The sequence below is a fragment of the Prenolepis imparis genome, unplaced genomic scaffold, assembly GCF_030444845.1.
Source record: "Prenolepis imparis isolate NDT839.2.m4 unplaced genomic scaffold, iyPreImpa1.0 SCAF_3, whole genome shotgun sequence".
NCBI lineage: Eukaryota > Metazoa > Arthropoda > Insecta > Hymenoptera > Formicidae > Prenolepis > Prenolepis imparis.
The window spans coordinates 19,928,495-19,951,921 of NW_028141161.1; the positions used below are offsets into that span (position 1 = coordinate 19,928,495).

Sequence of the window (23,427 nt, forward strand, 5' to 3'; positions counted from 1 at the left end):
TTAGAGAGCCGCAGAATTTATTTCTTAAATCATAATTTCGCTCTAAGAAATAATATATATACTTCTTACATGTAACTTGCCGTAAAATATGATAGCAATTTCGGGATATTATTACATTTCAGTACAGATTAAATTTTAAATCTTATAATTTTTTTTTACCTTGGATTCAATAGCAAATTGAACACTCATAGATAATGAATTTTGTATAAATTGAAAACCATTTCCATTTTATATAAATCATACAGGTATTATTATAACATCTCTGCATCTCTCTAAAGATTAAAAAAAAATTAAATAAAAACTTGAGTGCAATACAGTCATAAATATATATATTTACTATCTTTTTTATACTCCTTTAAAATTGTGTACACATAAAAGAGAGATAAAAAGAGAGACAAAGATTAGTAATAACAAAAATTCTTACCTGATGATAATTTCGATTAAAATCATGTCAACTAATTAGTTTTTAGATAAACCAATTTCCGAGTTTTGAGTCTATTTGCACAAAAATGCACTTTATGGAATGTGATATTGGAATTTGATAATTTTTGTTTGCATCTATATTGAATCATAAGGCTGTAATTATATGACATATCGAATGTCATTTAATGTTTCCTCGCAATGTAAATCTGACTTATAATGTTCTATTTGTGAGCAATTAATCAATGTTATAATATTTTAGTTAACATTAATTAAAATTAACAAGTTTAAAATTAATAGATAATATAATAAAATATTATATATTTATAGAAATTATGTAAGAGAATAAGTTAAATTCAGAGAACCAGTTTTATATATATATATATATATATAAAAATAAAATAAAAAATGTACGATATAACACTTTTTGGTGCACTGTGCGACATGCAATCTAATTTTGTGTGTACTGATCTCAATTGACAATTAATCGATTAATCGATCGTGACGACAGACCGACAATTAATATTCTATATCTCAACTCATTTATCTTTAAGATGGTTTTTGGACTAAGCGATTAAGGATGAGACATTAAGCACTATATATCGTAATATAGTTTTCAATTATATTGCTCAGGTAATACGTAAGAAATATCATCCCAAGGATGGCGATAAAGGCCTTGCTTTAATCTTTTCTGATCCATGTAATGACCTAAAAGAAAAACTTGTTTGTTATTAAGAATGATTACATTATCTCTCTACGTAATGCGAATAATGCATATCAATATAATGTAAATGTTTATGCATGTTTAATAAGTAATTAAAGTATGCATATCACGTACCGATAAATCCTATACTTCGACCAAGGATGAAAAGACTATTTATGGCACCTATTTCAATATATTCTTGCGCCTCTTCTCTTGTAAAACTACCACTATTCCGCAGCATATCGACGAAGGCGCTGGCGATAATTCCATCCACATTAAGAATTAAATTAGGCTTCTTACTGGTCGTTATTTTCTCAACCTCCAAGGCATATTCGACCAAAGGTTTCGCAGGAAAATTCTCCAACACGAATTCTTTAATAAGCTTGACGCGCATATCTGGATTGTTGATCGACTTGACACGATGTCCGATACCCATAATTAGCTTGCCTTTTTTACGCGTGTTATTTACAAATTCTTGCGGATGTAGACCGGCGTCGTATGCCTCGGAAAACATGTGAGCCGCACCGTCTAAGGCACCACCAAAACGATCACCCTGCAAAAATTAATTAAATTATATCTTTTTTTAGAATACGAATATCTCTCGACGAGACGTACATTCCCTTTATTAAGTTTCTTCTCTACTTACGATTGTCAAAAGTCCGGAAACGAGAGAGCTGACCAAATCTTTTCCAGCGCGCGCGCAAACGATGGTATTGTGAGCCCCGGAAACAGCCGGGCCATGATCAGCTGTGAGCATCAATGACATTTCGAGAAATTTACAGTAGGTTGGGGGTAAGCAACGCTGAAACCATAAGAGCGACACGACGCCGCCGATGCCCACGTTTTGTTTCAGCACCTCAGTTACAGGCATACCGGCGTACAATAATTCCTGTCCACGTTCGTCGCAAATAGACGTCATGAATGACGCAGGTTTACGTATTAAACCAAGTTCCTATTTACACGACATATACATAAGTATTATATTATATACATGATGATTAGATAATAGATACAATTATTTAATCTTCAATTATGATAAAAAATGAAAATTACGCGCAAGAACAGAGGTCATTTTGCTATGAAAATTATTAGTTTTAATCAAATATAATATAAAGTATAAAAATAATATCGTGTTATATCGAAGAGAAATAAATTGATACGAGAGAAAATAGTCTGAAACACACATTTCCCACACATAAATTCGCTTTTGTCTCGATAACGAAAATAAAATATCGGGTAGTAGATCAATAGATAAAAATAAAACTTACCCTGGCCCAATTATAATCCATCGGTACTGTTGGTGGTGGGACTTCGGGTTTCGGCACCACCGTACCGTCTCTCACCAGCTTTTCGTAAACGGTTTGTATAAGATCGCCAAGAGCGTCGAAGCTGTCCGGGACGTAGGCGCCGGCGGCCTTCAGCGCCGCGTTTTTCGCGGAGGCTGTTTCAAGATTGGAATGCGCGATCGAGCCGGCATGGCCGAACTGCACCTCGGAATTGAACATACTGGCACAGGTACCGATGCACCAAGCCACCAATGGCTTCGTGATCCTGCCGCTTTTCAATGCCTCGCATACTTCGTATTCCTCGACACCGCCGACTTCTCCGAGCAGTACGATCAGCTCCGCGTCCGAGTTATTTTGATAGCGCATTATGTGATCCATAAAGGTAGTTCCCGGATAACGATCTCCACCGATAGCGACACCCTCGAGCACGCCGTTGGAAGCCTTTGAGATGATGTTATTTAACTCGTTTGACATGCCACCGGAACGGGAGACGTAAGCGACGCTGAAAATAACGTTGATGTTGTTAATCAATCGTACTTTTGTACGAAAACTGTTGTCATTGTTAGAGAGAGATATTAGAAGATATCTTATCTCTATTAGATAGAAGATATCTCCGCTGCGGTATATATTACCTGCCGGATCTGTATAATTTGCTATGCAGAATATTGTCCATCATTCCGCCGGTGTTGCCGATCTTAAAGCAACCCGGTTTCACACCCCCCACAGTCGCCGGTCCGATTATAGTCACGTTTCTTCGTTGCGCCGCCAAGATCAATTTTCTAGTCATATTTTCAGGTATACCTTCCGCGATTATCGCGATCGTCCTGATTTGCGGAAACTGCAGCGTTTCCATGGTGCTTTCGTAGGCGGATCTTAGAGAGGCAAATGTAACCATTACATCCGCATCAGTATGCTTAGCCATAGCGTCTTTCATTTGTTTATAGACAGGGATGAGAATCTATTTAAAGAAGATAAAAATAATATAACAATCAATATTTTTTACAATTATTCTTATTTTACTTTATAAGTTTTTTTTTTTTAATATGCTCCGTTATTGTTGACTCTTGTTTCCCTATTCAAAACTTACCTCCTTATGGCCCCAGTAAAACTTTTGCTTGTGATCGCCAGTGAACGGATAAACGATAGCAGCGACAGATGGCTCGAATCTTCGGCAAACAAAATCGAAATCCAACATACTCTGTACAGCTCTCGTCTGCATGCCCCAAATGATGGATCTCGTTTTATTGCTGAAAAGTTGTCTGTCACCGTTGACCGAATCCACTGCATCAACAGTTCTTAACTTATTAGGTTGTTCTAATGGCAATTTGTTTTTGGACGGTGTAGATGGTGGTCCGACATCTTGTCCGGAAGGTAAGAGAAAGTTTGCGGTTGAGAATTCTTGAGCTTCCGGATCGGGGATCGGTTTCTTTCCTAACGCCATAGCGCATATAGCCGTCATATGTGTCTCGGGACCGAATACGTGAACGGGAATTCCTAGACGTCTTCCAACTTCCCGTATTATCCTATCGGGAATAATATTCTTATAGAAATCATTTTTTATTTCTTTTCTATTAACAGTATAAGAAATTTCTTCTACTTACCTTAAGCCCTCTTGATAATTAGGTCCAGCTCTTCTTACAAAAATTCTTATATCATGCTCCACCAGTTTAGGCTGATATTCCTGAAGGGCCTTAACAATACCTTTAAATGTCGCAGCTACATTTGTGAAATTAGCGATTCCACCTCCTATAATCAGAACTTTTCCATTGACACGCTTTGTCTTCGTCATCAAACTCAGGATGGTTTTTGCGTATTCGTAAGTTTGTTGTTCGCTAGGGGCACCGGAATATTCGCCGTAATTGGCCAATTCATCCGCCGCGCCCAAGTCACAAATCGTGTCCGAATATATTACAGACGCACCTGTAAGAACCATATAAATCATAAAATAGTATTTGTAAATAAACTACGAAATTACGAAAGAGCGAACGCGAGTTATTATATGAACATCTACCGACCACCACCAGCAACCATTGTCCATATGCGGCCGTTTGGATTAAGAATCGTCAATTTTAAACTGGCGCCCGACTTGGCATCCAAATCAGCTATGTAGGCTTCCTCCGGATAAGCGTCCCTTCCAAATGGCGGTGGATAATCGATTTCACCCCAATCCGGTTTACATATGAAATCCGCCGTGGTATCCAGCTTGGCTGCGAGATCGAGTATATAAATCGCAGTATCCGTTACCACCAACGGATTGATCTCCATGTATGTGAAATATAAATTAACGTAAAGCTTATAAAGAGATTCTATGAATTCAGCAATCATCCTGTATTATAGAAAGGGAAAAACGTATGAACAAATATGAAAATACAACTCATTTATAATCATATATAATGATTAAGCATCATTACACTTTTTTGTCGTCCGTCACATTAGTCAGAAGTCTGTTTATTAATGTAGATCGATCCGGCAACTCGCCGCCAACTGGTATATCTAGTTTCAAAGCTTTAGCATCGACATCTCCAATATCAACACCTCCTTGGTGATGAAATAGTATTGTGTCAGCTTTGCGATGAGAATAAATACAGATATAAACTTCTTCTTCCTGTAACGTAAGTAAGTACAATACAATGCTAAAATATCTCAATAATATCTCAATGTATAAAATGGCATCCATATTTTAGCATAATTGAAATGAGCGCATCAAATATCTAGACATATTTTTAAAAAATCATATTTCAAAAAAAATTATTGTGTAAAAAAAAGTTTACATTTATTGATTAAACTTGTTCTTTCTACAAAAGTGATAATATCATTAAATTGCCACCACAAATAAAGGAGTAAAAAATTATATATATCGTAAATTTAAGTCATTGTCAATACTACGTTTTAATATAAAACAAAAAATTTTATCTAATAAAATACAACGTTATACTGCATATTTTACACGAGTATTTGTATTCTTTAATATAGGATCATCGACCCCACAAAATATTTCTAAAAGCATAATAAGATTATATAGGTACAACACGAAAATCGAATTAGAATTGAAAAATAACAAAAATTTAATATAAAAAAAAATTAACGTTGTTAATTTTCATTGTTTCATTTTGTCATCATATTTTAATGTATTTAGAACATTTGAATAACGTTTTAATAATAATTCTTATCCATATAGCGATCGCAATCATTCTTAATTTTTTATCCTCTCCATTTAAGTAATATTTTAAAAATTTCACTTCCTCAAGTTTGTTTTTAAGATACGTGCGCGCGCACATTTATATATAGAAATAACAATATAAAAAAATTACCGGTTTGTGCGGTACGAATGGCTCGATTATGAATGTTTTTAACTTTCCGGTGGCCTTGCCGACTCGTTGCTCCTTGTTCATGCGTTGTTCAACCCATTTTTGTACCGTGGGTAAATCTGCGTTCACTTTGATTAATCCGAGCTTTCCTCGGCGCTTGATTAATTGATCCGGCTTTACGACTAGTTTCTCCGTCTTGAGCCACGGATATTCGTTGGCGATATCGATCCAATTTGTATCTTCCGTAATAGGCACGAATCTACATTTGGCCACTTTTGTTCCAACAGAAAGCTTGCGATTAATTAAATCTTTCCCGGTCGCCTCGCGAATTGCCTTTGCTGCCATTTTTCTTTACAGTCCTGTCGACAGATCAATGTATAGATTCATATATTTGGATACTCTATATAGGATAATTCAAAGATTAGATAATACATATATGGATGATAATTTATTCATGAAAATTCGTTTCTACGAAAAAGTGACTCCATTTTTTGTGATAAAACTTTATTAATATATAATATCTTTAACATAATTTTTTTTTTAATAATGTAAATTTTAATATCATAATAAATATTCGAAAATGTAATCTAAAAAATATTTAAACTGCATTATCTCTATCATACTTGATTGCGTAACTGATTATATCACGTGATCAACACGTACATGTTTAATAATATTCCTTTAGTGATAAATATATGCAATTTATCACTTGAGAATTATAATATATATAGAGATGTATTGGAGAGTATTAATATTTGTACATGTTCACTATTATAAACTGATGCACTATGTTCTGACTTTAAGAAAAAAGATTTTCGAAACTGAAATTGCATAGAACTTTTCAAATAGACGAACTCCTTCGTTATTTTTTGTATTAAAATTTTTCCGATAAATATGAATATTTGTGTGTACCTGCGAGAAAATGATTTGATTTCACGTGGATGTTCTTACCGTCATCCGCGGTAGCTAACTGTGAGCTTTCAATGTGACGCTACGATATAATATATAACACACTGCCATATTCCCGCGCGCGATATCGCGAGATATCGTATGATTTTACGAAGACTCTTTTTTTTTTATATTTTGTATCTCATTCGCTCTCTATCTCTCTCTTACAATTTATCTTACGTACTTACATATATATAAATTGGTTACGAATATAGCACAAAAAGAGAATGGAACGATGATATCATATGTTTTTTCTGTGATCCGTTATAAAAAAATGTATGATATTATCGAAGCGGATAATTAATCATGTGATTAATGGCGTGACATAATTTCAATTAATATTATAAAAGCTATATAGCTTAGTATTTTCAATAAATTACTTTGACAGAGTTATTATTATATGTACACGTAAATATTTGTGTTTATCTGAGAGGAAGGTAGACTTCTTTTTCATAATTTTACATCTTAATATGTAAATTTTAGAATAATACATAAATCGCGAATAATGTATGAGCTATTAAAAATTTATAAGTCAGTAAATCTTTAATGTATAATTAATGTATCTTTCCTTTTCTCCAATAATTCTGGACTTTGACAATATATGTCAACGTCACGATTCTGAATTACTTTCAAAGGGTTGGCAAAGATAAAATCATTTGGTAATTATTTACTTTTAAAGGAACATCTCCGAACGACCTTGACCTTGACCTTGACATATGTTGTCAAAGTCATGACTCTGAATAACATTCAAAAGGTTTTAGCCGTCGGTTATTGTTCATTAAAGTTATTAACGAAACAAGTTAACCGTATAAATGTGCATTTAACTGTATAATTTGAACTTTACCTAATTTATTATTTGCATATTTGTACATTTAAGTACATGTTTAAACGGGGAATAAAGTCCGATATATTCCCACGCGAAGCGAGGTTCTCTAAAAGTAAATAATTACCAATCATTTAATTTATATCACTTGAAGAGAAGAAAGAAAATGCATCAATTAATTTCGTAGTTTAATTAAGTTTAATTTTGTAAAAAATTTTTCTCTTATTTTCAGTTTTTCTCGTTAAACATTACGTGAATTATTAAGACATTAAAGAAAAGAATTTTTTTCGAGAGGATGTAATGTACACGAAGCTAAACGTCTTATTTCATAGAAAGCCATTTGAGACTTTTGATTTTCAATAATTTTATATTTGTATATAATTATTTTTAACAATTTATGTTAAATATAATTCTAATGTTAAAATAATTCTGACTGTTAAAACTAAAGAAAGATTCGAAATAAACTAAAAAGTTAGATATCTCTGCAAGAATTATTTTACAAGAATTCTCGTGTCAAATTCTATTTATATATCATATGTTTTAAAATAGAGTTTTTTTGTAAATATTTATATCTTTCAGTGACTGTGCTGCATAAAATTAAACCTATTTTCGTGGAAAGACTTGTAATTATTTTTTAATCATTATTGTGTACTACTACTACGTATTCTTTTGCAATGACGTTATTTCCTAGTATGTAGATGCTACATGCGATCTCGAGTTAAAGATTCGCGGAAGGAATTGCAATGAAATAGTTAATCATCGAACCGCGAAATGTATTTCGAGTTAAAGATTCGCGGAAGGAATTGCAATGAAATAGTTAATTATCGAAGCGCGAAATATAAGTCTAATATCGTTAACAGTTTGTGCATCAAATCTGTCTCTCCGTTAAACGAAATACGTATATAACGGAGACACGTTTTTCGCGACACGAGAAACAATTAGTATTATATACATAAAATATATCAATTACAATTACATCTTAATATATATCGCCTTATAATATATTCCATCAGAACAAAATGCAGATTTTTGTTTGCATACAATTATCACATAAATGTGCACGTAACTCTTTTTATGCGCGTTTTTTTCGTGTCACTAGTACATACATTATACCAAGGTCGTTGCATGTCACGCGTGATAGTAAATGATAGCAAAAGGCCATTGATAGAACGTGAGGAACGCGAAATAATAAATTATAATAAGACGTTAAAGTTTAATTTTCGGCCATTAATTGTAAATTCTTTTCTACCGCTAATTAAAACATCGAAATTTTATTTTAACAGAAAAAGAAAAGCGAAAGTTTTTCACGGAATTGTTCCGAATCTCTCTGTCGGGGATCTATTCATTTTCGATGAGATAAAAATTTCGATTCGATTGAACAACATTGATGCTACAGAATCATTTATTTTTCGCATGTCTACTTCTTTTTTCCGTTAAATTGAAAAGGAATTTCAATGTCAAAGGTACATACACACACATATACTAACAAATACAGAAATTATAATTTAAATAGCGTCTGCATGCGTAATTTGAAACACTCAAATAATTAAATCGCAAAAAATGTAGTATCACACACGTGTACATAAGAACTTTAAAAGATTTATGATTATTCCGATTCACCTATAACTATATAATTATCTCTTAATGGTTTATTAATTTATTAAGCATTCTTACGCAGTTGTTTTATACGTGCTTTCTCCTCTTCATCAACTGAAGAATAAAGAGTAAGCATATTTTTTCGATGAATAGAAGTTACATCAAGCGAATAAAGAATTATATTCTCTGAAACCATTTAGCTTTTAAAACATCGGTTAAAATGTTTGCTCGACGACGGTAATTTAATGTTGTTTCTTCTATCTAGATAAAATGCGTTAAAACACAATTACACTTGTACCCGTTATACCGATATAAATGAAACTAATGTTCATATTCCTATTATCAGGAGAAATTCAAACTTCATTTAGATTTAAATTTAGCTTTATAAAGTTATAATATAATATATATATATATATATATATATATATATATATATATTAGAGTGGTCGTTAAATGGAAGATCATGTTGGATAGTCATAAATCAGCTCCAAATGTAGAAAAAATGATTCTCTAATTTTTTCAGATTTTTATTTTCAGCCCTGAGTCTCCCTGTTTGCACGTGAAATACCTAAAACAAAAGCCCAATGTATCATCAGGACTACCAATACAAGAAAATAAGCTGTATTAAAAAAGAATACAAAAAAATTATATCTTCAACGAAAAAAAATCAATGGAAAATAATAAATTAATCGATATATTGACTCCGTAAAATAATAATTTAAATTTTTTCACTCGATTTGTGTGTAGTATAACACACACAACTCGAGTGAAATACCTCATATACGATGTTTGACTATTTTCACGGCAATGAAACGTATTTCATAAAATGTCGCTATTTTAGACTAGAACTAACTTAAATAAATATTTTTTAAATGAAAAAGAAAATTACGTGCCAACAGGGAGACTCAGGGCTCAAAATAAAAATCTGAAAAAATTAGAGATTTTTTTTTTCACATTTAAAGCCGATTTACGACTATCCAACATTAAAATTCTGAAAAAACCCATATAAGGACCACCCTAATATATATATATGTATATATATATATATATATATATATGTATATACAATATATATATATGTATATACAATATATATACACACACACATACATACATATATATATATAGATCGTTACGCAAAACAACCTTCTAATGTTATCTACCTACGAAAGATAAACGCGTCGTCCGATCGCGAATAAAGAACTGAAACGTCTTCTTTTTTTTTTGACGCGTTGCATCTTTAACGATTCTTGCTTGCATAATTGAAAATGTGGAACGTACATTGCGCACTCCAATGGTGTGTAACTAATTAGCATTTCAAATATTATGATAAAATACTATGAGTAGAACACTTTTCTAGTCTTATTATTAGAAATTCTTAATCGTACCGGAAGAAGAAACATAGTAGATATATTGCACTTTGCGAATAGATTAGTGTCGATATTTTATTATATGTTGTAAAAGTGAAAAACTTTAAATATAACGTTAAATAATATATTGGCTTAAATAATATATAACGTTAAATATATACCTTGCAGCAATAAGCTTTCTGTGCAAGAATTTTGTACATTGTTGAATAAATAGTATGCTCTATTTATTGCAATAAAATAATTTCTTTAAATTACAGTAACTTATATATCAAAAGTATCATTACAATTGAGTGAAGTATTATTTCAAGTGTCGTTCAAAAGTGTTATTTCAATTATATCAAATAGTGTCATTAGATAACAAATTGACAACAAATTTAAAAGAAACTTTCAATAGTTATTCGAAATTCAAAATTCGATATATATATCTCTGACAAAATTGTATAGTCATATAAAGTTTAAAACATGTAAATTTTCTTATTCAAAACTCTCAATCGGGATCAAATATTTCCTCTATTCTAAAATTTCATCATAAAATTTTTCACTTTTCTTCTAATGACATATATGCGCAAGTGTCATTATGCAACGCTCTGTGCCTTTCACTCGCTTTCTCTAACGTGATCACGTGGTCATCATTCATCATGCAAAGTGAGAAAGCAGCGAAAGAAGAGAGAATCTTGATTCGGAAGAAAAACAGCTGGTTTAAAGACAGAGAGACATCTAGAATATAGAAATGCCAGAAAAGCGAAAATAGAATGTATCAATAATAAATTCATCCTAATCAATAAGATGTTCGAAATTAGAAAACACATAAATCACATACACACACACATACATATATAAAATTTGTTTTATATATATATATACATATATATATATAATTTTGACAGCTAGTATGATCGATATCGCAATGTCAACATTATTGCACTAGACATATTTTTTCGAAATTTCTCTCTCTCTCTTCACTATTAATCATATGAATGAGCCGGATGTCGTTATTGCTTTATGTACTATAAATATATTCTTGAATGAAGGGAGATCGTATCGCACGATTCGTGAAGCGAAAGCACCCGTCAATAGCGAGCCGAGAGAGAGAGAGAAAAAGAAAAAGAAAGAGAGAGAGAGAGAGAGAGAGAGAGAGAGAGAGAGAGAGAGAGAGAGAGAGAGAGAGAGAGAGAGAGATTTATCGAAATTCATCGGAGCTGAACGCGCGGAAGAGGTTAGAAGTCCGAGGTGCTCGATACAACGGATTTAGATATCGTTACTTCCGTATCGGCAATTAATCGTTTCGACGATCGATTTACTCACAAGTGACAAACGGCGCAGCCGGCTTCGTAAACGTTGAAAATCTCTGGCAGATGCTGAACAAGTCCGAGAGCGAGACCCAGCGTGCGTCCACTTGCACCGCCACGAAAAGATTACTCGAGATTCTCCGTTCTCCTCTTGGACTTGCGTCAAGAAATATTGCCACAATACGGGAACGAAATATAAGTTGGGTAGACTCGATTTCCCGCGAAACGGAATAGAAAGCAAACGGAGCGACATCCCGGCTCGCGTCGACCTTACAAATCGGCAACGAAGCGCAATTAAGACACCTGCGATAAGAAACGATAGAAATTTTACTTTTATTCGAGGCATATATTGTAAAAATATCAGATTTCGCGCTGTCACGTTGGCCATGGACGCCAATCGTAACGAATAACTGTGACGTCAACGGCAAACGTCACATCGGACGATCTTTTCCACGTATGATGTGCAAAATACGTGGAACCGGTTATAGGCCTAATTCTATCTTTTGGAAAGAATTAAGCCATAATAAAATATAATGGTACATCATACATATAATGGTTACATATATAAAATAAAAAGAATTAGAAAATAAAATAAAAATTTCCAATTACACAATATTAGAAACAATAATTACAGCTGTATATCGTACAATCATACTAAGTAATGAAATTTAAATATATTAAAATATTTCTTTAAACATAAAAAGAATTTTTGCATTTATATAAGTAACATACCTGATCGTGCTGTGTCTTAACAAATATTGATACAGTAACATTAATATATACATTTCTTCTCCCGTGACGCATGTATATATTAAAATATTGTTTTTTTGTTACTTATTTTACTTTTTACATTGCAAAAATTTATATATTATAATTATAAATTACATGAGGAATGTATGAATCTTGAATCTTTATGCCACGTGTGTTTAATGTTTCTGAAAATAACGTTTTGTTCTTTTCATTATTATTATTTTTGCCATCTCCCCTTGGTCATTTGAAACTTTCTTACAAATATAATTTGTTGATGTATGTAATTGTGATATTTTTTTCATATTGCTTATAGGCTTGTATAAATTGATATATAAATGCATTCATCTCTCTTTCCCTTCTTTCCTATACATTGCACAATGTTGCATATTTCTTAAAGGCATAGCTTAAATCATTGTAATAGTTTATGCCCCATGTCAGCGATTACACTCTACCTTCCAATTTAGCAATGGTATCGTGCACATTTTCTATTACGCTATATATATATGGACGTTCCATTGGATTGACTTTCAACATTGACAGAATCAAGTTTTGTATATCCTGAAAAGGAAAGATATAATTTTTTAAATTATATTTAAAGATATCTTTAAAATTGGTACCAGGCAAAATTAAAGCATAAAGGTCTGTCCACCTTTAGAGAAAAAGTTCAACTTAATTTAAAAATTAAAACAAGAATTATATATTGAATTTTATGTATTTACTATAAATAAATTTTTTTATAAAAATAATTAATATTATAATATAATAAATATTATTCAGATATTAAATGTTTATTTTTTCTTGAAAAAATAAAACAATAAATATTTAATAAAATAAATCAAAATGAAAAGTAGAATATAAATCTGTGAATAATTAAATTTATAATAAATATTTGATTGTTTCATGTTTCATTGCTAGATTCAAAGAAATATAAAATTAATAAATGTTATAAATAATATTAACGATGGACAGACCTATAAGAAACACAAGGCATACAACCTCGTTATACGGAGAATCTTCTGGAAATGTTACATGTGCACTCATCACGGCAAGAGCTACGCTGTCACCACGTTCGTAAACAGTATCAAAAGGAGATTTAAAATAACATAATGCATATAATATACACCCCAACGACTAAAAAAAGGCACATGTTACTTGGAAAAAATATATTGAAAGAAGTGTAGAAGTACAATACTTACCCAAATGTCTGTTCGTTCATCAACCATTGAATAGCTCTCGACATTGAATAATTCTGGCGCTCTATATGGCATAGAGCATCTTTCGGCTGCTACATCTTGTAAAATCCGTGCAGCTTGAGTACCGCATACTTGCACTCTGGCAGTTGCCATGGAACCTAAACAGTGATTTAGTATTTAATGACCAAAAAAATTGACATTTAATATAACTAAATAAATATTAATAATATATAATATAAAATATAATCTACCCAAATCCATAATAACAGGTGTTCCATCATCGCTAAGTACTATATTTGCAGTTTTCAAATCTCTGTGTGCAAGAGGTTCTGGTTTAGTCTCGTGAAATGCTTTCACGCCCTCGCAAATCTGTAGAAAAATGCTGAGAATATCTATAGGACTCATGTAATCATGATTCTTTGCTCTCCGTTCTAATTCATTCGCTAAAGTTCCTCTCTGAAATGGCAACGATATTGATGGATTCATCCAAAAATACATCGCATAAAACATTATATTTTGGTTAAAAAGTCGTTTCAACTTACGTAATAATATGGTAAAACAATCAACACTTCGCTCGTTGTGTTGAGAATTGGATCCGCTGTACCCTTATGTGTCGAATCTATGCATTCTATGACGTTCGGATGCTTTATCAGCTTATAATATTCAACTTCTTTCCCTGCCAATTGTTGGTCTTCCGATCCATAGCAAATAATTTTTTTAATAGCGTACTTTTTGTGCGTAACAACATCCTCGGCTAAAAGTACTGTGCTGAATCCGCTGAAAAATGAAAAGTTTTGTTGTTTGTCACCCTTTTTTGGAAATATTAATTTCCTTTGTAAAATTTACGAGCGACTACGAATACAATCTCTCTTTTGTAGATAGAAAAATATTCCTTTGTTTTCATACTGCATCGAGTAAAGATTAGGTTAAATAATTGTTTAGAAATCATTTCTAATCAATGCATTATTTATGCGACGTGTCGTATAAATCGCACGATCGACAAAAATATTAAAATTATGAAAAAATTAGACGTATTAATACAAGTTATTTTTGATGAAACTTGCCCTTCGCCGAGATGTTCGCGGACTCTATATTTCCTCGAGTTTATTGTAATGGTCTCTTTGGCGCATAAACAACCCATCCTTAAAATTATATTTAGACCTAGACTATTCATTTTCAGTTGTTTATTATCATAGCGATAAAAAGCAAAATAAATTTAGCGACAAATATCTCGCCGTTTCGTTCGTTCGCATAGAGCATGCAAATATGTTTTGACTTGACACGTCAATATATAACTAGGTTAAGTTAGGTGAGGAATTGGAGAAATATATTCTCGACAGAAATTTTTCGCACGACGCCAAGTCACTATTATCGCCATCTGCCATATCTATTTCAGAAGCTCGGTAGAATATTTGGTCGGTAAAATTATAATATCGGTAAAATCGCTCTTTGGCGCTAAAAATTTGGTGATGCTGGAGTTGACTTTACCGACGAAATTTAATTTGTAATTTTATGTTTATTTTTTATTGCTTTTATAAAATTAAAAATCCTTTTCAGGGATTAAAGTACATATGTTAATAAAGGCATGAGTGGTCATCTTTAATTTAAAAAAAAGAAAAAATTTTGAAAATTTACCAACAAGCTGTCAGTTCATACAAATATTTATTTTTTATTAAAGTTATATAGTTTGCAAATACAAAATAAGCTCAGGAAGGCAAGGAGAGCATGTGAAAGAATAACAGGAAACCTTTAAAATTGAGTTTAGAAGTTTAACCTTAAAAAAAAAAAAAAATTTGATTTATGTAAAACATGTGCAAAACCGAAATAATAACATAAAAAAGAGCAATAAATTGGTTCCCCGATATTGGTACAGATGCGCTATAAAGTTCTCAATACATAAAAGCAATAAAAAATAAACATAAAAGTTATAAAAATTAATATTTCGTCGGTAAAACAGAGTACACTCCAGCATCACCTTAATTAATTTACAGCTTATATATATGTATATATTATCTTATTGATTATTATTATAATATATATCAGTTTTTTATTTCTTATACGCAAACTACATTTTATTGCGATCGACTTGTGTCAAATCAAATAATTAATACAAGTTTAATTGTTATATAAAATGGTTAAAATTTTAATTTTTTAAAAATCTTTTTTATTATATATATATATATATATATATATATATATATAATGAAGATCGAAAGTCTCTTTTTAATTAAATCGAAATAAACAGAGCAATAAACAATTGATTTCACACAAGTAACAATTAAAAAACTAACAAATAATAAATTATTCTACCTCTTTCGTGGATGTTTTTCCAAACTTTTCCTTTTCCTTTCTTATTATTGTATTCATTCTCTTGGCTGCTTTTTTATGGCACAACATTCCATCACGAAAACACAATTAATTGCGATCGCACTCACTATTCATTAGAATGTATAATAATCACACAGTACTTGCACAATATATTCTCAATACTATAATTGCACTCAACAGTTTATATATATTATAATGTTTCATTGTCTCACAAATAATATATGTCGTCTTACACTCACGAAATAAATATGTATTTTTAATAAAAAGTCGATATAACACAAGGTTTTTTCTATTATTTCGAATTGTTTGATCCGAACTTTTAGCGATCTCTCGTTTTGAAAATAATGAGAGTACAAATTATACGTAAATCACGATTATAAAATCAAAGAGAGCGAAATGCGAGAATATACTCGACTGTAAGAATTGAAGAAATAATTATCACTGTAAATATCGCGAAATAAAAATACTTTACAATTACTATTTCTCTATTATAAAGCTTCGATTCGATATATTTTAAATTTAAATAAATAGATCGCTCGAGGTACTTGCTATACCACGATTCTTCTATGTTGTATATTGTTTGCCGCGGGAATTAATTAATCGTGAAGGCTGATGATCACTAATGATCACAGCGAATCATCGTGTTTAACGCTATTTATTATTTATTTGTCACGTTTCAAATGCAATACGACGATACGCTACCTCTTCGCTCGAGTTTTGCCACGCAAATGACAGCCAAATGACCGCATATAAACAGCGTGCTCTTATTTATGTACTAATATACACCGCGAAGGCCGAATACATAATATAACAATGCGTACTTCGTTGTTGACATGAAATATTTAATGCGCTACGAAATAAAATTACGCGAGTACATTTTGTTTTTTGTGTACTTCAAATTAATTATTAAAAAACCATGCAGTTAATGTATCACGGCCTTGTATTACTTTATATATAATTTCATTTTTTTACAATTTTAATTTCCTAGAAAATGATAAACAAATTATACTTATTGTTAAAATAATTGTTTATACAAAAATTGCAATAAGACAATAATTTATTATTACCAAAATATAATCATAGAATAATTATTTTAAAATTTATCATATTTACTCGATTTTGCTGATTAGTCAAACTTTCTTAAAATCATAAATTATCTAAATTTAAATTATGTGGCTTATACAAATAAAATATATATATAAATATATTTATATTCATATATATCTATGTACATATATATGGATTCAATTTCACAATCTTTTGTCTTGAACACAAAAGAATATCTCGAGTTTCGGCTTGAATGCCTGTCAAATAAATTGAGAAAACTAAAGAAAAAAGATATTTTAATCAAAATGTAAATAGCTATTAAAATAATGAGTACAGTCACAGCTAAGGTAAACTGATTTCTGAAAATCTATAATTCGAGCTCTCTGTCCACATAAACTGTCGTTATTGAATTATCTGAAAAACGTTTAGTTCAGGAAAACGTACATATATAATCTCTTTGATATACGTGTTATATGTGTAAATATAAAAATAATACATTAATTATTAACAATAAAAATTACCACCCAGGTGTTCTACATATTGACATGGGCGTTTATCGCGAGTTATTATTTTGCGTGGGGCAGCAACCGGCCGAGCGTACCAGTTGCGTCTGTCGATGAATCCGGTTGGAGTCCAGATGGAACTTTCGCGAACGAAATAATGCAAGAAATAACAACGGAATAAAGAAGGATAAGAGAATATCAATCGAGCAATGCTATTGTATATTGTATTAAGACTTATGAAGCAAAATTAAATTTATACGAAGACTTTATTATATCCATTTTCCGTCAAAAGCCAAAATGTATTAACTAGATAATAACCAGAAGTCAATTTTAAACAAATAACAAGAATATTCTCTTGCGTAAAATCTAATTATAAATCTATGTATATAAATGAACAATATTATCCTTTTTTAGTCCTTTACCCTTGTAAAATTTTCCACACGAGTATTTGTATACACAATGTTATTATATAAAGTTGCCATTTACTTATTTACTATTTCTCTTTTTCACTTAGAAATTAAATATATATAAAACTAATAACTTTATTAACAAATACTATGTGTATATATACACGCGCGTGCGCACTATATAATATATGCATATATGTAAGAGCAAACATATATCCATATATCAATACGCATGTGTGTGTATATACCATATATATATATGTATATAAAATAAAACTATTATAGATTTTTACTTATTACTAATTAGGACGTCGCATGTTCTTCATGTTTAGAAGAATTTTCCTCATTCTTACCATTTTCTTGATTATTTTCAAGTTGCGCTTGCCACATTGCGTTATAAACACCATTACATGAAATTAATTCTTCATGTTTACCTCTTTCAACAATTTCGCCGTCTTTAAGGACAATAATCTCGTCTGCATGAATTATAGTAGATAATCTATGTGCTATAATAATAGTAGTTCGTCCAGCGCACACTCTATTTAATGCCGCTTGTATATTACGCTCCGCTTGTGTGTCTAGAGCACTTGTAGCTTCATCCAGCAGCACTATTTTCGGTGCTTTCAATATTGTGCGCGCAATTGCGACGCGTTGTTTCTCACCACCACTGAGTCTAAGCCCCCTTTCGCCGACCTAAAAGAAAAATTAAATAGTTTAAGTTAAATCTGTGTAAGATAATCTTACAATACCGCAAGAAGTTAATTACAAGTATTTTACAAATACAGCAAGTACAGTAATTACAAGTGCAATTTTATTTATTTAAATATAAATTATTATTCGTTCTTTATTCATTAATTTATTCTTTCTTTATATAGCAATACATCTTTAAATTTATCTTAAAAGATCCAAGTCTACATGTTTAGGCAGCAGGCAATAATTAAAGATAAAACAGAAAGAGATGAGGAATTGTAGCAAAGTACAGAAAAAATTACATTAAAAAGAATATAATTCTAACGTATCATATTTGACAAACCTGAGTTTCATAACTGTTTGGAAACGTAAGGATCCTTTCATGGATATCCGCGTGTTTTGCAGCCTCGATTATATCTGCTTCTGGTGCATCAATACAACCATACTGGATATTGTATCTTATAGTATTGTTGAATAAGACTGTATCTTGCGGTACGACACCTGATACGAATCGTGAGATGAGGATTTTTATAAATATTAATAAGTAATCGTCAAGCAAAAACAATTAGATCAGCAGAATAAAATAAGAATGCATAATACGAAAATACCTATGGCACTTCTTAGAGACTTCTGCTTAACGGTCTTCAAATTTTGCCCGTCGATTAATATCTCGCCTTGTTCTACATCGTAGAAGCGAAATAGTAATCGCATGATGGTACTTTTCCCGGCACCAGATGGACCAACGAATGCAACCGTTTTTCCCGCAGGTACGATAAAGCTAATATTTCTAAGCACGAGTTTCTCCGGGATATAGCCAAACGATACATTGTGGAACGCCACTTGTCCTCGCTTAACATCTAATACTGCGGCTCCTGGTGCGTCTATTACTTCTTGTTCTTCTCTGAGCAGTTCGAACATATTTTCCATATCGACGAAATTCTTTTGAATAGCCCTTTGAATAAAAAAATTTATCCAAATAAACAAAAAGTGTTCGAAATGATAGTTCACAATTAGCTTAATTTATATATAATTTATATATAATTATATTAATTTATAATCAATCACACAGAGCAATGTAAATAATATTATGTTGTTTAAATTATATTATTTTTATATAGTGTATATATACCTGTAATATGTTCCGAACCAATTTAATGGTACATAAAGTTGTATTATATAACTAGCGAACAAGACGTAGTCGCCGACTGTTAAACCTTCGTGGAAAACAACCTATGAAAAAATCAATTTATCAATGTTACATTTTATCATTATAATTAAAAATTGTTTTTATAATAATTACGACGGGATCACTAACCATATGTAAACATAGCAGAGATCCAGACAATAAACCACCACAAACAATTATGTTTTGCAAAGTATTCAAGATATTCAATGTAATATTCGATTTCCATTCCTGTACTTGGAAATCTAAAATTGCATTTTTATAGCTGTCCACTTCGTATGCCTCGGCGGTGTAATATTTCACTGTTTCAAAATTAAGTAAACTGTCAACGCTACGTGCTTTTTGAGCATTATCAGCCAAATTCATACGCCTCTGGAACTTTGTACGCCATTCCGTGATTAGAATCGTGGCAGCTTAAATTAAAAATTTACTATGAGAAACTTTTGTAAAAGATTACACAATATTATTTAAAATAATTAAAATTAATAATTTGCAATCCGCTAATTTCTACTATGATGATAGCTAATCTAATAGCAATCTAATCTATTGTTTACTTTTATGATCATATTTTATGTTATAATCCTGATCGTTGAATAGCAGGTCGCAAAAAAAAATATATTATAGAATAATATATATGCTCTCTTAATTATATTACACACTTACCGATATAGAGAATCATAGTCGTAAAAACGATGAGACCAAACCATTTATTAAATACACTGATGAAAAATATGACAGCTACCATAATATCAATAATAGTGGGTACAATTGAAAAAAGAATGTAATTAAGCAGATTATCAATTGAGTCTGTGCCACGATCCATGACTCTTAATACTTCACCAGTCTTTCTCCCAAGATGCCATCGTAAGCTTAATCCATGTAAATGCCTGGAAAATATTATATATAAAATAAATAAACATAAAATATAAATAAATTCTATTTTATCTAAATATAGCGATAAGAGCAAGTTTTGCGACACAATATTTTAATATTTATAGAATTAATATTATATTAATATATTAAATAGAATTAATATTATATAAGAAAGAGATGTCATTCAACTCACCTAAACAATTCTATCTCTACTTCACGAGTAGTATATTGCTGAATACGAATCCAAAGAAAGGATCTTAAATTGTTCAATAAACCCATACCTCCTGTACCACCGCCTTGCAAAAATTTGAACAGTACATATATCAATATTATGTCCCATCTATAATAAGAAGTGGCAATAACTGATGATTATGACACAATAAGAAAAATATATTGGGAATCAATAATAAATAGATATAAATAAAATAATGGAAAATCTTACATCTACATTTTCACATACCTAAATTTTACAGGTTCAATCACAAGACTATCTACAATCTTTTTATTGTAGATTGGTACGTAAAGATTTATCAAACGTCCAAATAGTAATAACATGAAGCAAAATATCACTCTTAACTGAAGTAAGAAATTTTTTTTCGGCCATAAAAACGGTGCTAAGACTTTAATCTTGTACCACAGATTTACCCATGTAGAAACATTATCATCTGGTCTCTAAAAATATCTCTAGAATTAACACTTCCTAATTATATGCTACAAAAATATATAATATATAATAATGTTACTTACTCTTTGATAATATCGCGAATACAAGGTTGAGCCATCATTAAGCGCACGATAATCAGAATCAAAATTTGCGATGCCAGGAGCTCGTAGACCAAGAGCAAAAATTAATAGATTACTAACATAACGCAAAACGAATAAAGCCATTTCAATCTGGTCTGTTAAACTGTAAAAAAAATCAAATTTAAATTAAATAAAATCAACTGACTGGAGTGCAATACTTTGAAAAAAAATTATCCTTTTATATGGTTTATCCATTTATACACAAAGTAAATGCAACCTGGTTTTTTCTTCTATAAACTTACGAATTTAAGTGAAACCACCATTCCAACTTTCCAATGTTGATAAAAACAAGATTTTCAGCAACAAATGCCAAAGTCCAAAAACCCAATAGCACCAATCCGTGGCCATGTGGCGGTACACTTGGTAACAGTTTATGCCTTTCAATTTTCAGTATATAGAATGAATATGGATAAACATTTACTGTCAATACTGTTGTAAATATCTGCAAAAAAATTAATGGTTATTTACAAAGACATTCAAATTTATCTTATATGCGAAAATAAATAACTTTTCTTTCTAGACCAAGATATCAAATCATATCAAAGATTAGAGAAAAATGAATGATAATTATTCCAAATTTTATGATTTAATTCTATATAATTCAAAAAACTTAAATATATGCAACAAATCTCACCATATATCCATAAACCATTCCATCATCCAAGACTGTAGCTTGTAAAATTATCCTCAGTATACTCAAAAAGGGAACAAAGAATAACAAAAACTTTTGCAAAGTATACAATTTGCTTCTCGGCAACATATTCTCATCGGTGTCTGTTCCATACTTGCGATATATCCACAATTGGATGGATCCAAATATAATTAAATATAAAGAAATTATTGCAATGCCGATAGTGTCCATGAAACACTTGGACACACCATGATCCACCCAAATGTCATAAAAAGTTATGTTCGGAGGACAATATCTCATTGTTACTGTTTTATCCATATTTATTGACAAATTGATTAAAAATAATTTAATTTCATCACTTCTCCTCTACACTTTTTTGCATTATCATCCTTCATACAACTCAACGATATGTATCTAAGCCCAATATTTTGGAATTTAAATTAATACATCTGAAATGTAATAGTTATTAACATCTTTGCATTAATTGCGCTTTGTTGCTGTATAATTATTTATACATACCTCGTATATTTTTCATTACAATTGTATTACACAAAAATACGAAAGTACTATTGCAACTTTCTCATGTTTGTACTAATGCCGGATTATTCATATATATAGTATGTCTAAACGCATGCGCACACGTGACACGTACCAAGTGAGAGAGAAGGTATTGTCTGCACCGTCATATTTTTGCTTTCTTCTATTTCTAAAGGTCATGGCCCGTAAAAAATTTTTGATAATTCCTTTCTATGATTACGTAACTATTAATTAAAAATTATCCAATTTATGTCGTGTCATTTTAATCAAAAATCTCCCTAATCCACTAATTAAAATTATCTTTAAACATCTCGCTCGCTCTTTATTCGTTCTCGCTCTCGCTTCGACGACACCGGGAACCTTTCCTTATCTATCTCACAGATATCTATACTAAAAATAATACAATAATTCACGCGAATGTATAAACATCTTATATATAAAAACTAAAACCTTTAATTTGCATTTTATCGGATCGAAAAATAATTTTAAAGGATTAGTGAGATTTTTGCGATTAAAATGACATCAAACGCGACATAAATCGGATGATTTTTAATTAGATAGGTAATTGAAATTTTAATTACATCTACTTCAAAATTATCCGATTAATGTCGTGTTTGCGGTGTCATTTTTTTAATCGCAAAAATCTTTTGAAAAGCTGGGTCCAGACTAAATCAATGCAGATCGAGGACGATAAATTTCAGAGAAAAAACATTAACGATAATAATCATGTCAATGCTT

At 31.0% G+C, this 23,427-nt stretch overlaps 3 protein-coding genes across 5 annotated transcripts; all 3 read right to left on the minus strand.

The window, feature by feature from the left end:
* Window positions 1-302: 302 nt before the first annotated feature.
* Window positions 303-12,901, minus strand: Atpcl (ATP-citrate synthase). Of its 3 annotated transcripts, XM_083034011.1 has the most exons (13): window positions 12,753-12,901; window positions 12,476-12,678; window positions 11,760-12,046; window positions 5,721-6,076; window positions 4,821-5,014; window positions 4,425-4,735; window positions 4,011-4,329; window positions 3,497-3,932; window positions 3,042-3,367; window positions 2,392-2,911; window positions 1,770-2,075; window positions 1,259-1,676; window positions 303-1,128 (listed from the first exon to the last, which is right to left on the minus strand). In XM_083034011.1, exons 4-13 carry the CDS (start codon window positions 6,060-6,062, stop codon window positions 1,037-1,039), a joined length of 3,264 nt encoding a protein of 1,087 aa, XP_082890137.1. In that variant the 5' UTR covers window positions 6,063-6,076; window positions 11,760-12,046; window positions 12,476-12,678; window positions 12,753-12,901; the 3' UTR covers window positions 303-1,036. The 3 variants fall into 3 exon arrangements, with proteins under 3 accessions (XP_082890137.1, XP_082890138.1, XP_082890139.1); XM_083034012.1 differs by lacking the exons at window positions 12,476-12,678; window positions 12,753-12,901 and having other exon boundaries at window positions 11,760-12,252; XM_083034013.1 differs by lacking the exons at window positions 11,760-12,046; window positions 12,476-12,678; window positions 12,753-12,901 and adding an exon at window positions 6,630-6,830.
* On the minus strand, window positions 12,775-14,997 carry LOC145933949 (serine/threonine-protein kinase 16). Its single transcript, XM_083034024.1, has 6 exons — window positions 14,751-14,997; window positions 14,229-14,463; window positions 13,938-14,142; window positions 13,690-13,844; window positions 13,490-13,624; window positions 12,775-13,051 (listed from the first exon to the last, which is right to left on the minus strand). The coding sequence occupies exons 1-6, from the start codon at window positions 14,858-14,860 to the stop codon at window positions 12,935-12,937; spliced, it is 957 nt and encodes a 318-aa protein (XP_082890150.1). The 5' UTR covers window positions 14,861-14,997; the 3' UTR covers window positions 12,775-12,934.
* Window positions 14,998-17,118: 2,121 nt separating this feature from the next.
* On the minus strand, window positions 17,119-23,068 carry Hmt-1 (ABC transporter ATP-binding protein/permease Hmt-1). Its single transcript, XM_083034014.1, has 12 exons — window positions 22,672-23,068; window positions 22,156-22,601; window positions 21,764-21,963; window positions 21,465-21,624; window positions 21,178-21,389; window positions 20,911-21,057; window positions 20,508-20,731; window positions 19,977-20,257; window positions 19,791-19,891; window positions 19,270-19,613; window positions 19,005-19,162; window positions 17,119-18,664 (listed from the first exon to the last, which is right to left on the minus strand). The coding sequence occupies exons 2-12, from the start codon at window positions 22,468-22,470 to the stop codon at window positions 18,275-18,277; spliced, it is 2,532 nt and encodes an 843-aa protein (XP_082890140.1). The 5' UTR covers window positions 22,471-22,601; window positions 22,672-23,068; the 3' UTR covers window positions 17,119-18,274.
* Window positions 23,069-23,427: the final 359 nt, after the last annotated feature.

Excerpts from the sequence above, each read along its gene's own strand:
- Atpcl (XM_083034011.1), bottom strand. The coding sequence starts at position 6,062 with ATGGCAGCAAAGGCAATTCGCGAGGCGACCGGGAAAGATTTAATTAAT. Across the intron at positions 3,933-4,010 it reads AATTATCAAGAGGGCTTAAG|GATAATACGGGAAGTTGGAA; the intron begins GTAAGTAGAAGA and ends TATTCCCGATAG. Across the intron at positions 1,677-1,769 it reads TTTCCGGACTTTTGACAATC|GGTGATCGTTTTGGTGGTGC; the intron begins GTAAGTAGAGAA and ends TAATTTTTGCAG.
- LOC145933949 (XM_083034024.1), bottom strand. The coding sequence starts at position 14,860 with ATGAATAGTCTAGGTCTAAATATAATTTTAAGGATGGGTTGTTTATGC. Across the intron at positions 14,143-14,228 it reads TTGTTTTACCATATTATTAC|AGAGGAACTTTAGCGAATGA; the intron begins GTAAGTTGAAAC and ends TTGCCATTTCAG. Across the intron at positions 13,052-13,489 it reads AAGATTCTCCGTATAACGAG|GATATACAAAACTTGATTCT; the intron begins GTTGTATGCCTT and ends TTTCCTTTTCAG.
- Hmt-1 (XM_083034014.1), bottom strand. The coding sequence starts at position 22,470 with ATGGATAAAACAGTAACAATGAGATATTGTCCTCCGAACATAACTTTT. Across the intron at positions 20,258-20,507 it reads GACTATGATTCTCTATATCG|CTGCCACGATTCTAATCACG; the intron begins GTAAGTGTGTAA and ends TTTTAATTTAAG. Across the intron at positions 19,163-19,269 it reads GTCTCTAAGAAGTGCCATAG|GTGTCGTACCGCAAGATACA; the intron begins GTATTTTCGTAT and ends GATTCGTATCAG.